At 38.5% G+C, this 13,094-nt stretch overlaps 1 protein-coding gene across 1 annotated transcript; it reads left to right on the top strand.

The window, feature by feature from the left end:
• Window positions 1–6,779: 6,779 nt before the first annotated feature.
• LOC131230490 (MDIS1-interacting receptor like kinase 2-like) lies at window positions 6,780–12,143 on the top strand. Its single transcript, XM_058226409.1, has 3 exons — window positions 6,780–6,822; window positions 8,142–10,859; window positions 11,597–12,143. Exons 1-3 carry the CDS (start codon window positions 6,780–6,782, stop codon window positions 11,944–11,946), a joined length of 3,111 nt encoding a protein of 1,036 aa, XP_058082392.1. The 3' UTR covers window positions 11,947–12,143.
• Window positions 12,144–13,094: the final 951 nt, after the last annotated feature.

Consider the following 13,094-nt stretch of genomic DNA (forward strand, 5'->3'; position numbering starts at 1 on the left):
TATTTGTGAGATCCATCTCGGGCTTTCCATCAAGCAGCCACATTTTCTACATGCAATGGCCTGCCATTTTTCTTCTTAGGTGGGGATATTGTACCAAACAAATGGATGGCTAGAAAATTGTTTTAGCCGTCCATTTATAGAGTACATGGCCCACCTGAGAAGTTAAAAGGGCTTGATTTTAGAACAGAAGATCTAAGGGGATTTGTAAAAAGCATGAAAAAAAAAAAAAGTCTCTTGGGAAGCCTTATTTTTAGGATACCGTGGGAAAGGAAAGGGTGCTTTCCTTGTTTGGTTTTTTTTTTTAATTTATTTATGAGATTATAAATTCGAATACTTAACTATCTGTTTTGATATCATGTCAAACAATCAATTTCTTTAAAAGCTGAGTCATTAAAAAATAGTGTATCAATGTATATTAAGGGACTTTAACACTCTAATATGTGGGTGGAGCAACTGAAGATGGATAGAGGTACATGCGTCACATTGGCATATGTGTGTTGTTTTGCATATGTAGGTGCAATGGATGCAAATTGCCAATAACCTATAGTTTAAGGGACCCCTATAATCCCAATGTGACCCAAAGAAAAGGCATTGTGCGTCCTTATTAGATGCCGGCTAGTAGTGAAAAACAACGGCTCCCTATGTGAAATGATGGTGTTACCCTTTTCACTTTATGGCTGCATTTAAAACAAGCAGGTGACACTATAATGGCATTGTCCAAATCATGTCATCTGAATTAAACATCACCCAATGAAAAGGCATCATGCATCCATATTAGATGTGGGCCGGTAGTGAAAAGCAAGGCTCCCTAATGTGAAATGATGATGGTACCATTTTTACTATGGGATGCACATTTAATGTATCCGTGTTGCTATATCATTTTAGTGCACGAGCCTGAATATAGGGTAAATGCAATTCTCAAGTGGGCTACACGATATGGACATTGACGCCCATTGTTAGAGATTGCCTTAAGCACACTAGTGGGGCCCACTGTTCAGGTCCTACATTCTTTATATTGAGCCCATTAAGGGCTGATTGGGATATCTATTCTGAACCCTACCTAGTATCCATTTTATGACCTAGTAAGGGTCCATTTCCACGTAGCACACACACCACAGGATGCAACGGTGATAGAAAAAACGCACAACTGGGACATGATTTGTATGGACATGGGCCGCCGCATTTGGCATAGCCTTTGGAACCTTTGTAGGGCCCACATTGAGGCCTCTTATAAGGTTAATTGTGATTGATTGTGAACCCTACCTAGACCCATGTATTCTTGTATGATTAAGGATATACATGCTATGATGATGTGTTTATAACATGCAAGTATGATTAGGCTATCTGTGATGTGGCTGCACACCTTAGTAACATGCTTAGTACATTGATGAAGTGGCCATCCACATGACATACACATCATTGCATGCTTAGCTTTGGATTGTGATTGATCATGATAGCATACGCCCAGTTGTGGGGCCATGTTATTGTATTTGTTGCCTAATGCATGGCAAACTAGCAGTCATACGCCCTATGTCTTTGAGGCACTTAGGGGACCCAACCGACATAACGCAGATTTGGTTCATGTGTTAGATAAAATGATTCATGCATTACGCATTAGCATATGTCATGATTGCATTTGTAACATGTGTGTCGTTAGACTATTAATCTATTGGACACATGGCCCACTAATGATATCTCAAAATAATTAGATTATCGATTGCATCATTATAATTACTTTAATACAATGATCAACGACATCCAAACATTGTCCATGTAAATCAACAGTTAAAAATCGTTGATTAGTCACTTAGACATGATCTTGTGCTTGTGGCCCATCTGAGACTTGAAATTTCATTGTTTTTAGGCAAAGTATATATTTCAGTAGGCTTATCACAACCATTGTAACAAACATTAGATATGTTCGCTAATTAGAGATATTAAAGTTGATTTAGTAATTCAATTCAAACCCCTATAAATATTTTGATGATGTATTTATTATATCCACATTGTTTATCGATATTTTCAAGATATAAATCTCAAGTTGACCACACCACTGGAAAAGAGTAGTAATTGAATGTCCACCATTAAAAACCTCCTAAGGCCCACTGTAATTTTTATTTGACATCCAACCTATTGATTAGATCAAACTGACCCGGATGAAGGGGAAGAAACAAATATTATCTTCATCCAAAGCTTTTGTAGCCCCTGAGAATTTTTTAATGGTGGTCGTTCAACCAACACAGTTTTCTATGATGGGTCCACTTGAGATTTAGATCAATCTCTTTTTTTGGTCTCACAACATAAAATGTTTTGAAAAATGGATGGATGGCATGGATAAAACAGATACATAATGGTGGGCCCTACCATGTCCATTGACAAATCCACCAAAAAATCCCCAAATTCTGATTTTAGACAATCCACCCTAAAATTCCTAAATCGTCATTGAGATTGAGAGAGAGAGAGAGAGAGAGAGAGGGCGTGCGTGGGTATGGCTTCGGCAACAAGAGTGTGGGTAGAGAGAGAGAGAGAGAGAGAGAGAGAGATCAAAGCGACAGAGAGAGAGAGAGAGAGAGATGGATGGGCACTGGAGTTTTCTTAGGTTAAAACATAACCTTATTACCAACACAAATTTTCGTCGGTAAAAGGTTGTAAAAATATTTGGGCCCACCCGTGCTCTATCAGCCCCATCCACTCCGTACATATGTTTTTAAATATACTTATTAGCTACACCAAAAACAAAAATTACAAATCAACATCTATAATCAATCACACAAAGTGAAATTATATGTCCACCGTTCATTTTATTCGCCTTTACCGACGATTTTTTTCATCTGTAAAAATCTCCTTTACCGACGATATTGTACATCGTCGGTAAAAATAGCCTCTCGGTGGGAATATGTTTCGTATGGCGGGAATCTTATTCCGACGAAATATTATTTCGTCGGTATAGGTTCTGTGGGGCCCACAGTGATGTAACTATTTTATCCACTCTATTCATCACTTTTCTCAGATCATTTTAAGGTATGCTTCTAAAAATGAAGCAGGTTCATAGCTCCTATAGACCACACCAAAAGAAGCTGCAGTGATAATGACACCCACCATTGAAACCTTTCCAAGGGACACCATGATGTTTTTTTTACCATCCAACCTATTCATAATGTCACGTAGACGTGGATGAAGTGAAAACACAAATATCAGCTTGATCCGAAACTTCTCCAACTCCCAAGAAGTTTTTTATGGTGGACGTTCAATCCCCACTTTGTGCTCCAGTACTTAAGCCTTGGACCTGTCACATTCATAATCATATATTGGCCCTACCTAGATGTGATTCACATATCTAGCCCATTCATTATGTGTGTCCCACTTGGATGAGGGGTCAGACCCAGTTTCGGCCGCATCCAAAACTCATGTGAGCCCCACCAAGTGCTTTTATATTTTTTTAAGATGTCTTCACATAGTTTTAGATGGAATGGCCCACTTGAGTTTTGTTTACCGATAATTTTTGAGATATCTCATAACTTAAAGGGGAGACATCAAATCCACGGTGTTGATGTTCAACACACATCATGATGGGCCCCACAAAACTTACTAACATTAATTCTTAGGTTATCAGGGGGTCAATAAGTTGGGTCACAATTTTGACCAGAATATTTGGCCCATTTTACATGTCTGGTTCATTCACTCTATTTTACTGATCATTACCCTCAATTTGAGTAGTTACTCGCCCCGATCATGCTACATATGAGAAAGATATTGGGGCATACAAGATTGATCAACAATTTAATTGTATTTGATTTAAACATTTGAAGTTATTTACTCTTCAATTTGGACTGATCAGATTGTCCAAAAATGGTTAATGGTTGTTCATAATATCAAAAAGATATAAATGAAGAGAAAACACAAACATCAACTTGATCCAAAACTTCTATAGCCTAAAAAAAAATTTCAATGGTAGAGGTTCAATCACACTATTTCCTGTGGTGTGGTCCACTTGATCTTTCGATATGCTTCCTTTTTGTTCTTTAGACCTCAAATTATCTGTTAACATGGATGAACGGAGTGGATAAAATAAATAAATAATGGTGGACCCCATAAAATTTACTCAATATGCTAAGAGTAATGAGTAACTCACCTAAATATAGTGGAGAAGGGTTTCCTTAAAACATTCATAATCATATATTGTGCCTGCCTAGATGTGATTCACATATCCAACCCACTCATTATCTGTGTCCCACTTGGATGAGGGGTTAGACCAAGTTTCAGCCACATCCAAAATTCATGTGGGCCCCACTAAGTGCTTTTATATTTTTTAGGATGTCTTCACATAGTTTTAGATGGTATGGCCCACCTGAGTTTTTTATACGGATGAGTTTTGAGATATCTCATAATCTAAAGGGGACACATCAAATACACGGTGTTAATGTTCGACAAACATCATGATGGGGCCCACAAAACTTACTAACAACAATTCTTAGGTTCTCACGAGGTCAATAAGTTGGGTCACAATTTTGAACAAAATATTTGGCCCATTTTACATATGATCTGGTCCATTCACTCTATTTTAGTGATCAATACCCTCAATTTGACTAGTTACTCGCCTTAATCAAGCTACATATTAGAAAGATATTAGGCATACAAGATTGATCAACAATTTCAGTGAAAATTGATTTAAACATCTTAAGTTATTTACTCTTCAACTTGGACTGATTAGAATTGTCAAAAAATAGTTAAAGGTTCAATTAGTAGATGTGCCTAATAATTTAGTAAAAAATGTTATTTTTTTTAGAGATAAATCTCAATTTCCATTTAAAAATCACGTTTTTCTTTTTTATTTTTTTCAAAATGTATATTTTTTTACTCTTAATTTTTCTTTCAAAACTTTTAACAAATTAAAAATCATATTTATTATCAAATATGTTTTTAAAAAAATACAAATTCTAAATTTTTTTGTCAAAATCTTAAAAATTTTATCAAATTTATCATTTTTGCCGACGATGTATGTATTTCATCGGTCAAAAATCATTTACCAACGATTGTTTTCGTGGGTAAAAAGTTTATCAAATTTTATTTTTTTTAATCAAGAAAAATGCCAATCTTTGCCGACGATGTATAGATTTCGTCGGTAAAAAATCTTTTACCGACAATTTTTTTCGTCGGTAAAAAGTTCATTTACCGACGATATTGTATAACGTCGGAAAAATAGCCTCTCCGATCTTTTGCCGATGAATTATTTGGTTTGTCGGGAAAAATTACATTTACTGACGAATTAATCATCGGTAAAAGATTTTTCATCGACGATAAATAATTTCGTCGGCAAAAGTTTCCAGGCCGTCATTTTAAATGGTGGCGGGAACATATTCAGTCATAGCGTGAATCTTTTGCCGGCGAAATCATATTTCGTAGGGGAAAGTCCTGTTTACTGACGAAATTGATTTCGTCGGAAATAACTTCATCGGTAAAAGGCCAATTTCTTGTAGTGTCTCGTGCAGCTTAGCCTTCATGTTTTAAACTCATATATATCTTATATGGGGCCCACTAGATTGTTGTAAAGAAAATTTACTTTATCCACATATAAGGGATTTTAATTTCATGTTATTGGCCCAAGTTTGAGGACAAATCTCATCAAATATAGACCACATCAAGAGAAATAGCTCAGAATTAACACATAAAGTTAGTATAATACTAGGCCATAGACATCTTCAAACAAAAATAGATAAAATCCTATTGTAAGTTTACATTTGTACTATTAAAATAAACATATCAAATTAGTCAAAGAGTGAGTCAAATTTTAATTTTTGACAGGGTTCATGTTACTTTTCCACAGTTATAACAGAGGGGAATTATCATCCTTCCAAAAGAATGAAAACTTAGCCTGAGGGTCACGTATCCTTAAGTTTCACCCCTACCCATGACCATTACATCACAGTACTAGGCATCTCGAGCAAAAACCCGTTTAACGATACACCTATGGTATCAGCGATGAGTAGATGTTTATCATCTGTACAAGTGCATGCGGTTCTCATATAGCAGGAAGCGGATTGGCTTTAAAAAAAATTTAAAAAAAAAAAAAAAAAAAAAAAAAAAAACTGAAGTTTCATTTCACATAGGAAAAAGGCTATACAAGGCTCTCCACATTCAGAACAGACCCCACGAAACAAAAAAAGACGAAAGGTCCGAAAGAAACAGGGAAGGCGACCACATATCTACAAGAAGCGCCAAAGGAAACAAAACAGAGCGATAGAGCTAATCATTCGATCTAAGTGCACCTAAGCCGACCCTATCCAAAAAGATCATACCACGGACAATAGGAGGAAGGCACCTGGAATGAAGATAGATTGAAGACTGTTGAAGAAGACTCCCTTCCCGAGCCAAGCCATCTGTTGGCCTGTTGCCTTCTCTGAGAATGTGAGTGAAAACAAAGTTATCTAGACGGCGTAAGCGGTTGATACGAGACAACCAAGGATTCCACTTCCAAGGGGTCTTGATTTGATTTGTGAGACTATGGATAGCCAATTTTAAATCAGACCCAACCATAACTCTGTCCAAGCTTTATCCAAGCAGAGCATCATCCCGTCGTGAATAGCGCGGAGTTCCGCCATATTATTAGAACCAACCCCATAGCCCATGGAGAAACCGAACACAAACGTCCCATTTTCATTCCTACATATGCCACCCCCACCCAAACGACCCGGATTACCCATCACCAATCCATCAACATTTAATTTGACCCATCCCGAGGATGGTTGCTTCCATTTCAACAAAGTAAAATCATTTCGATTATGGCGAGCAGTCGATTTCGTGGATCTGAAGTCATGATTCTAGGTAACAGCTAACATTAATTCTGCACCTAGGAGCAATTTTGCCCACCATCTGACACAGGCTATTGATGTACAGAAGGAAGCGGATTGGCTTAACTGCTGTAAATATGTGTCGTGCGAAAACGAGCACTGACGCGGACGTGGATTGCGTCCAACTAATTCGTCCAGGCAGGGATCTGTGGGGCCCATCGTGATGTAAGTATTTTATCCACACCATTAATCGTTTTAAGCTATGAGCCAAAATTTGAGGTAGTTCTAGGGCTTAAGTGGACCACAAAGTGGGGATTGAAGGTCCACCATTAAAAACTTCTTGGGAGCTGGAGAAGTGCCAGATCAAGCTGAAATTTGTGTTTTCACTTCATCCAAGTCCGAATGACCTTATTAATAAGTTGGGTGGTAAAAAAACATCACGGTGGCCCTTAGAAAGGTTTCAAAGGTGGGTGTCATTATCACTGCAGCTTCCTTTGATGTGGTCCACTAGAGCTGTCTAACTGCTTCATTTTTTGTAAAGACCTTAAAATGATTATATAAAAACGATTAACGGTGTGGATAAAATACTTACATCACAATGGGCCCCACAGAGCTCTACCCGGACAGATTACCGTCTGGGCAGGGGTAGGACACAATATGCGTCCCACTGACGCTCTTCGAGCTTCGAGTTGTACGAACGGTTCAAAGGAGATCAAAGTTGTATGGGCCCACAGTGATGTATTAATTATATCTACACCGTTCATCTATTTTTAGAGATCATTTTATAGCATTATCCAAAAAAACGAATCATATCCAAAGATCATCTAGACCACACCATAAATAGCCACAGAGATAATGATTTTCACAGTTAAAAAATTTGCAGGGCCCACCATAACGTTTATTTTCCATCCAATTTGTTCATAAGGTCACAGAGACCTGAATGAAGATGAAAAACAAATTTCGTATTGATCCAAAACTTCTATGACCCAAAAAGGGTTTCAATTGTAGACGTTCACTCTCTGCACTACTTTTTGCAGTGTGGTCCACTTGATAATTAGATCTATCTTATTTTTAGTCTCAAGACTTAAGAAGAGCTCGCCAAATGGATGGAAAGTTTGAATATAACACATACCTTGTGATCGGACCCACACAACTTGCTGACATCAATACAGCAGCTACACGGCTGGTGTGAGGTACACCAGCCAATCCGCTTCCTGTCAGATATGGCATACATGCTCGTATACCACACACCACCGATGTTGCCGGTGTGTTTACGTCACCAAGTTTTTTGGGTCCCATAGTAAGGTATGAGTTATATCCAAACCGTCGTCTAATTAGTGAGCTTGTCATAAGGCTTGAGTCAGAAAATAAGACGGATCCAAAAATCAAGTGGACCAACATCACTTGCAACAGCAGCACCATCATCGGTACTCCCAGAAGCTGAGGCTCTACTGAAATGGAAAGCCAGCCTCTCGCCAGCAGGAAGTTGCCGAGCTCTCCATTCATGGTCGCTTCCTGCTGCTAACGCTAGCACCATCACGATCTCTCCATGCAAATGGATTGGGATCTCATGCAATGGCCTTGGAAGTGTAACAGATATAAGCCTACCGCGAGAAGGCTTACAAGGTAAGCTTGATAACTTGAGTTTCCCATCATTTCCAAACCTCCTCCATCTCAATCTCAGCGGCAACAACCTCACTGGAACCATCCCAGCCCGTATTGGCACTCTTTACAAACTCACGTCCCTAAATCTGTCAGCAAATAATTTAAGTGGATCAATGCCTCTAGAAATAGGGAATCTTGTGAATCTGAATGAGCTAGACTTGTCCATTAACCATCTAGATGGATCCATCCCTTCCACTTTAGGAAACCTGACAAAGCTTACCATCTTGTTACTGGACCAAAATCAAATCTCTGGCTCCATTCCTCCACAAATCGGAAATCTACAAGATCTGGTTCAGTTGTCATTGTACGAAAACAATTTGAATGGTTCCATCCCTCCCGCTTTGGGTAATTTGAGCAGCCTTGTAGTTTTGCATATCTACGATAACCAAATTTCTGGTTCGATACCGCCAAAAATAGGGAATCTAGTTAATCTCAAGGAGCTTTCCATGTACCGTAACCTTCTAAGAGGTTATATCCCTTGTACTTTAGGGAACTTGACCATGCTCACGATTTTGTCTTTAGATGAAAATATGATTTCGGGCCCTATTCCTGCAGAATTAGGGAATCTCGAGAATTTAGTTAGGTTATCTTTGTCCAATAACAGTCTAACTGATCCGATCCCTCCTGCTTTAGGAAAGTTAACCAAACTTACATTTTTGTGCCTTTATTACTGTCAATTATCTGGTTCCTTGCCTAGAGAGATGACAAACATGACAAATCTTTCTAAACTCTTTTTGGATGGCAACAACTTCTCTGGCTCTTTACCTCATTTATGCCACAATCGAGCTCTTCAAGTCTTCAACGCAGTTAACAACCATTTCACTGGTGAGATCCCAAAAAGCTTCAGAAATTGCACCGGCTTAACAAAAGTGCGACTCAATGGGAACCGACTTGCTGCAAATGTATCGGAAGTCTTCGGTGTATACCCACATCTCACATTCATGGACATCAGCGACAACATGTTGTTTGGTGAACTATCACCCAACTGGGGAGAATGCCGAAACCTAACAAAGCTACAATTCTCCAGGAACAGGATCACTGGTAAAATTCCTCCGACAATTGGGCAGTTGAAGCAGCTAGGAGTGCTTGGTCTTTCTTCCAACCAACTAGTGGGAGAGATTCCAAAGGAGTTTGGGAGGCTGACTTCTTTATTCAGCTTGACTTTAAATGATAACCAGCTTTGTGGTCAGGTACCCCGAGAGATTGGAAAACTATCCAATTTGGAGGTTCTTGACTTGTCAATGAATCACCTAAGTGGTCTAATACCACCTCAATTAGGCGATTGTTCCAAACTCCAGTATCTCAAATTAAGTAATAATTTTTTGAACGGAAGCATTCCTTTTCAGATCGGTAACCTAGTATACTTACAGGGCTTACTAGATCTAAGCCATAACTCCCTCCATGGAGAGATATCACCACAAATCGCAAAATTGATTCGGCTGGAAAAGTTAAACCTCTCCCATAACATGTTGTTAGGCTCCATTCCACCTTCTTTTCAAGAAATGTTGAGCTTGCAATCCATTGATTTTTCATACAATGGTTTGCAAGGTCCTGTTCCCAATAGCAGAAACTTTCAGAAGGCTCCAACAAATGCATTTATAAAAAACAAAGACTTATGTGGTGAAGTGAAAGGTTTGCGGCTATGCAATGCTTCTTTAGTAAGTCATGGTGATGCCAGGAAAGGCCACAAAGCTGTGATATTCATGATTATTCTCTTCCCAATATTGTTTCTTTTATTTGGAATAACTGGCATTTCTTCCATTTATTACCAAAGAAGAAGAAATATAGAGAAAGTAGTCACTGAAAGGAGCAGCAGAAATCCATTTTCAATATGGAACTATGATGGGATTGCCGTGTTTGAAGACATCGTGGAGGCGACAGAGGGTTTTGACGACAAATATTGCATTGGAATTGGAGGGTATGGAAAAGTTTACAAAGCAAATCTATCAATAGGCAAAGAAGTAGCTGTGAAGAAACTTCACCCATTCGAAGGTGGGGATCAATCTAATCAAAGAAGTTTTAGGAATGAGATAGAAGCATTAACAAAAATCCATCATCGCAACATTGTGAAGCTTTATGGCTTCTGTACCCATGCTCGATGCTCATTTCTAGTCTACGAGTACTTGGAAGGGGAAAGCTCGGCTAGCATTCTAAGCAGTGATGAAGGAGCTAGACAGTTGGATTGGACTCCAAGGATGAAGGTTATTAAAGGTGTGGCCCATGCTTTGTCTTACATGCACCATGATTCCACCCCACCTATTGTCCATCGAGACCTGTCAAGCAAAAACGTTCTGTTGAATTCAAAATTCGAGGCTAGTGTCTCTGACTTCGGCACTGCACGATTGTTGATGCCTGATTCCTCCAATTGGACTATGCTCGCAGGCACTTACGGATACATTGCCCCAGGTTAGTCAGGGGTACATTCTTCATCCTTTAATCGTTTTATTAGCAATTGGCTTTTTGTTTTTTTGTTTTTCTTTTTCTAAGTTTTCATATTTTTTATTGGCAATTATATGCTATAAAGTTTGTGCATTAGTTAACACACTATTATTGAATGTTGCAATCTAGGACGACTAGAATATGAGAAAATTTCTATTTAAAAACTTTCTATTTTCCCTCTAAGATTCGTTAATGCAACAGCTGTAAGAGGCCTTGCAAAGAAATATGTAAATGATTGTATTATTCCAATCCCCACTCTAGTTCACACATGTTAACTTCTTATGCGTCCGGGACATCTGAGGCATGCATAAAAGTTAGCTCAACCATACAGATGACAGGACACAATGTTTAAGTTGGTCCTCTTATCAGGCAGGCCGCCACCATGTCAAAATAATGGATCACGAAAAAAAAAGGGCCAATAGTACGCACTAAATGTTTGTATGTGGCATGCCTGATTAGTGGACTATCTTGACTTTCTAGCAAGATAATCTGAAAGTTTGGCCCAACTTATACACCTCCAAGATGTACATGTACCGAACACGTCTTTTGGCACATGCTCAGTTTGTAGAGTTGCCTTGGGGATAGCAACCAAAAAAAACCTAGAAGATATGACACCTAGATTAAGAAACCTAGGTTAGTTTGAGTTTAGCCATTGATGATTAAAAAAGAGTAAAAGGGTGATTGAACTATCTTCTTTTTTACAGAGCTTGCATACACAATGAGGGTGACTGAAAAATGCGACGTGTATAGCTTTGGTGTTGTGGCACTTGAAGTGATGATGGGAAGGCATCCTGGGGAGCTCATATCCTTTTTGTCATCACCAAATAAAGAAGATACACTGCTAAAGGATACATTGGACCAACGTCTCTCCACTCCCATGGCAGAGGTTGCACAAGAAGTCGTATTTGTAGTGTCCATGGCACTTGCATGCATTCGACTGGATCCAAACTCTCGACCAACCATGCACTACGTGGCTCAGGAGCTATCTGTTGGTCGGCCTTCTTTCTCTCCAGAGCCATTCCATGCTCTTACATTGCGTCAACTGATGGATTAGCCGGGTGAATGAAAATCATCGAGGTTATGGTCAAGAACATTATTATTGTGTGTCTATTGTATGAAAATAAAAGCGCACACATGTTTTTCTTGTTATGATACATACATAGTTCAGTGAATGGAATCGGTGTTTATCTAGAATGTAAATTTTTAGGAATGGTGATAAAAATCCAAATGTAAAAATAGTAAGTTGAAAGAATAAAGATGTTTTCTTATGTGATTGTTATTTTCTAACCGAAGGTTTTTATGCGAAGAAATTTATCTTTTAGGAATTGTAATCATTTTCTAAAATACCAGTTGTGTACTAATGTGTTATCAATGGTGGGTTGGGATGGATCATCTTGCTCAACTAGTTGATAAAATATATAGGCGAGTCAGGCCAAGCAAGGTTCAACCTTAAATAGGTCACAAATAATATTTTCTAGCCTAAAGCCCATCTGGCACCCATTTAGCATGTACCAAACCTAGCTAAAAAGCTAGTCAAGCCAGAATTCCCCCAGTTTGTATGAAGATTTAGGTGTTCTTCTCTCAATTGGAATTCTCTGCTCAAACGTAGTTTTCTCCATAAATAGGCCCTATAACTTGTGATCCCATGTTTACACCCGATCTAACATGGTCATATCAAACAACTCAGAAAACGCCGTATGACGACAATGTTTGGCATGTGGTGAGATGTTCTAAGCCAAGAAGCTAAAGACACATTCATATTGGGAACCATTAAATGCAATAGTCCAACAAAGGAAATCTCTATAGCAAATTAACAAAGGCAATATCTTAGTCTAATATATTGGAAGATCAGAGTTAGCATAGGTAATGGCCTAGAAGATGACGCAGGGATGAACGTGATGAGGATAACTACTCCGAATCCATGGAGCTTCTCTGGACTCCTCACTGAGACTTCTCGAATCCACGAGGAAAGAAAGCAGAAAATAGAAATAAATTCTAAGAAATTCGAAATTGATTAATTGATGAATAAAAACGAGTTCACAACCCTTTAAATAGGGGTACCAAGCAATGGGAAAGAAATTAGAATCAAACTACAACTCAAACTCCTAGAATCCGCGACTTACTATAAATAGTAAACTTACTATTTATAGACGGTCGTGATGTCTACTAGTGCGCAAGGTTTTCGGCCAAAAATAGTAAGTG

This window comes from Magnolia sinica, chromosome 17, assembly GCF_029962835.1.
Source record: "Magnolia sinica isolate HGM2019 chromosome 17, MsV1, whole genome shotgun sequence".
NCBI classification, from domain to species: Eukaryota; Viridiplantae; Streptophyta; class Magnoliopsida; order Magnoliales; family Magnoliaceae; genus Magnolia; species Magnolia sinica.

Coding starts and splice junctions, on each gene's coding strand:
- LOC131230490 (XM_058226409.1), top strand. CDS start 6,780: ATGGCGAGCAGTCGATTTCGTGGATCTGAAGTCATGATTCTAG. Junction 6,823..8,141: donor ATCTGAAGTCATGATTCTAG/GTAACAGCTAAC, acceptor GCTTGTCATAAG/GCTTGAGTCAGAAAATAAGA. Junction 10,860..11,596: donor TTACGGATACATTGCCCCAG/GTTAGTCAGGGG, acceptor TCTTTTTTACAG/AGCTTGCATACACAATGAGG.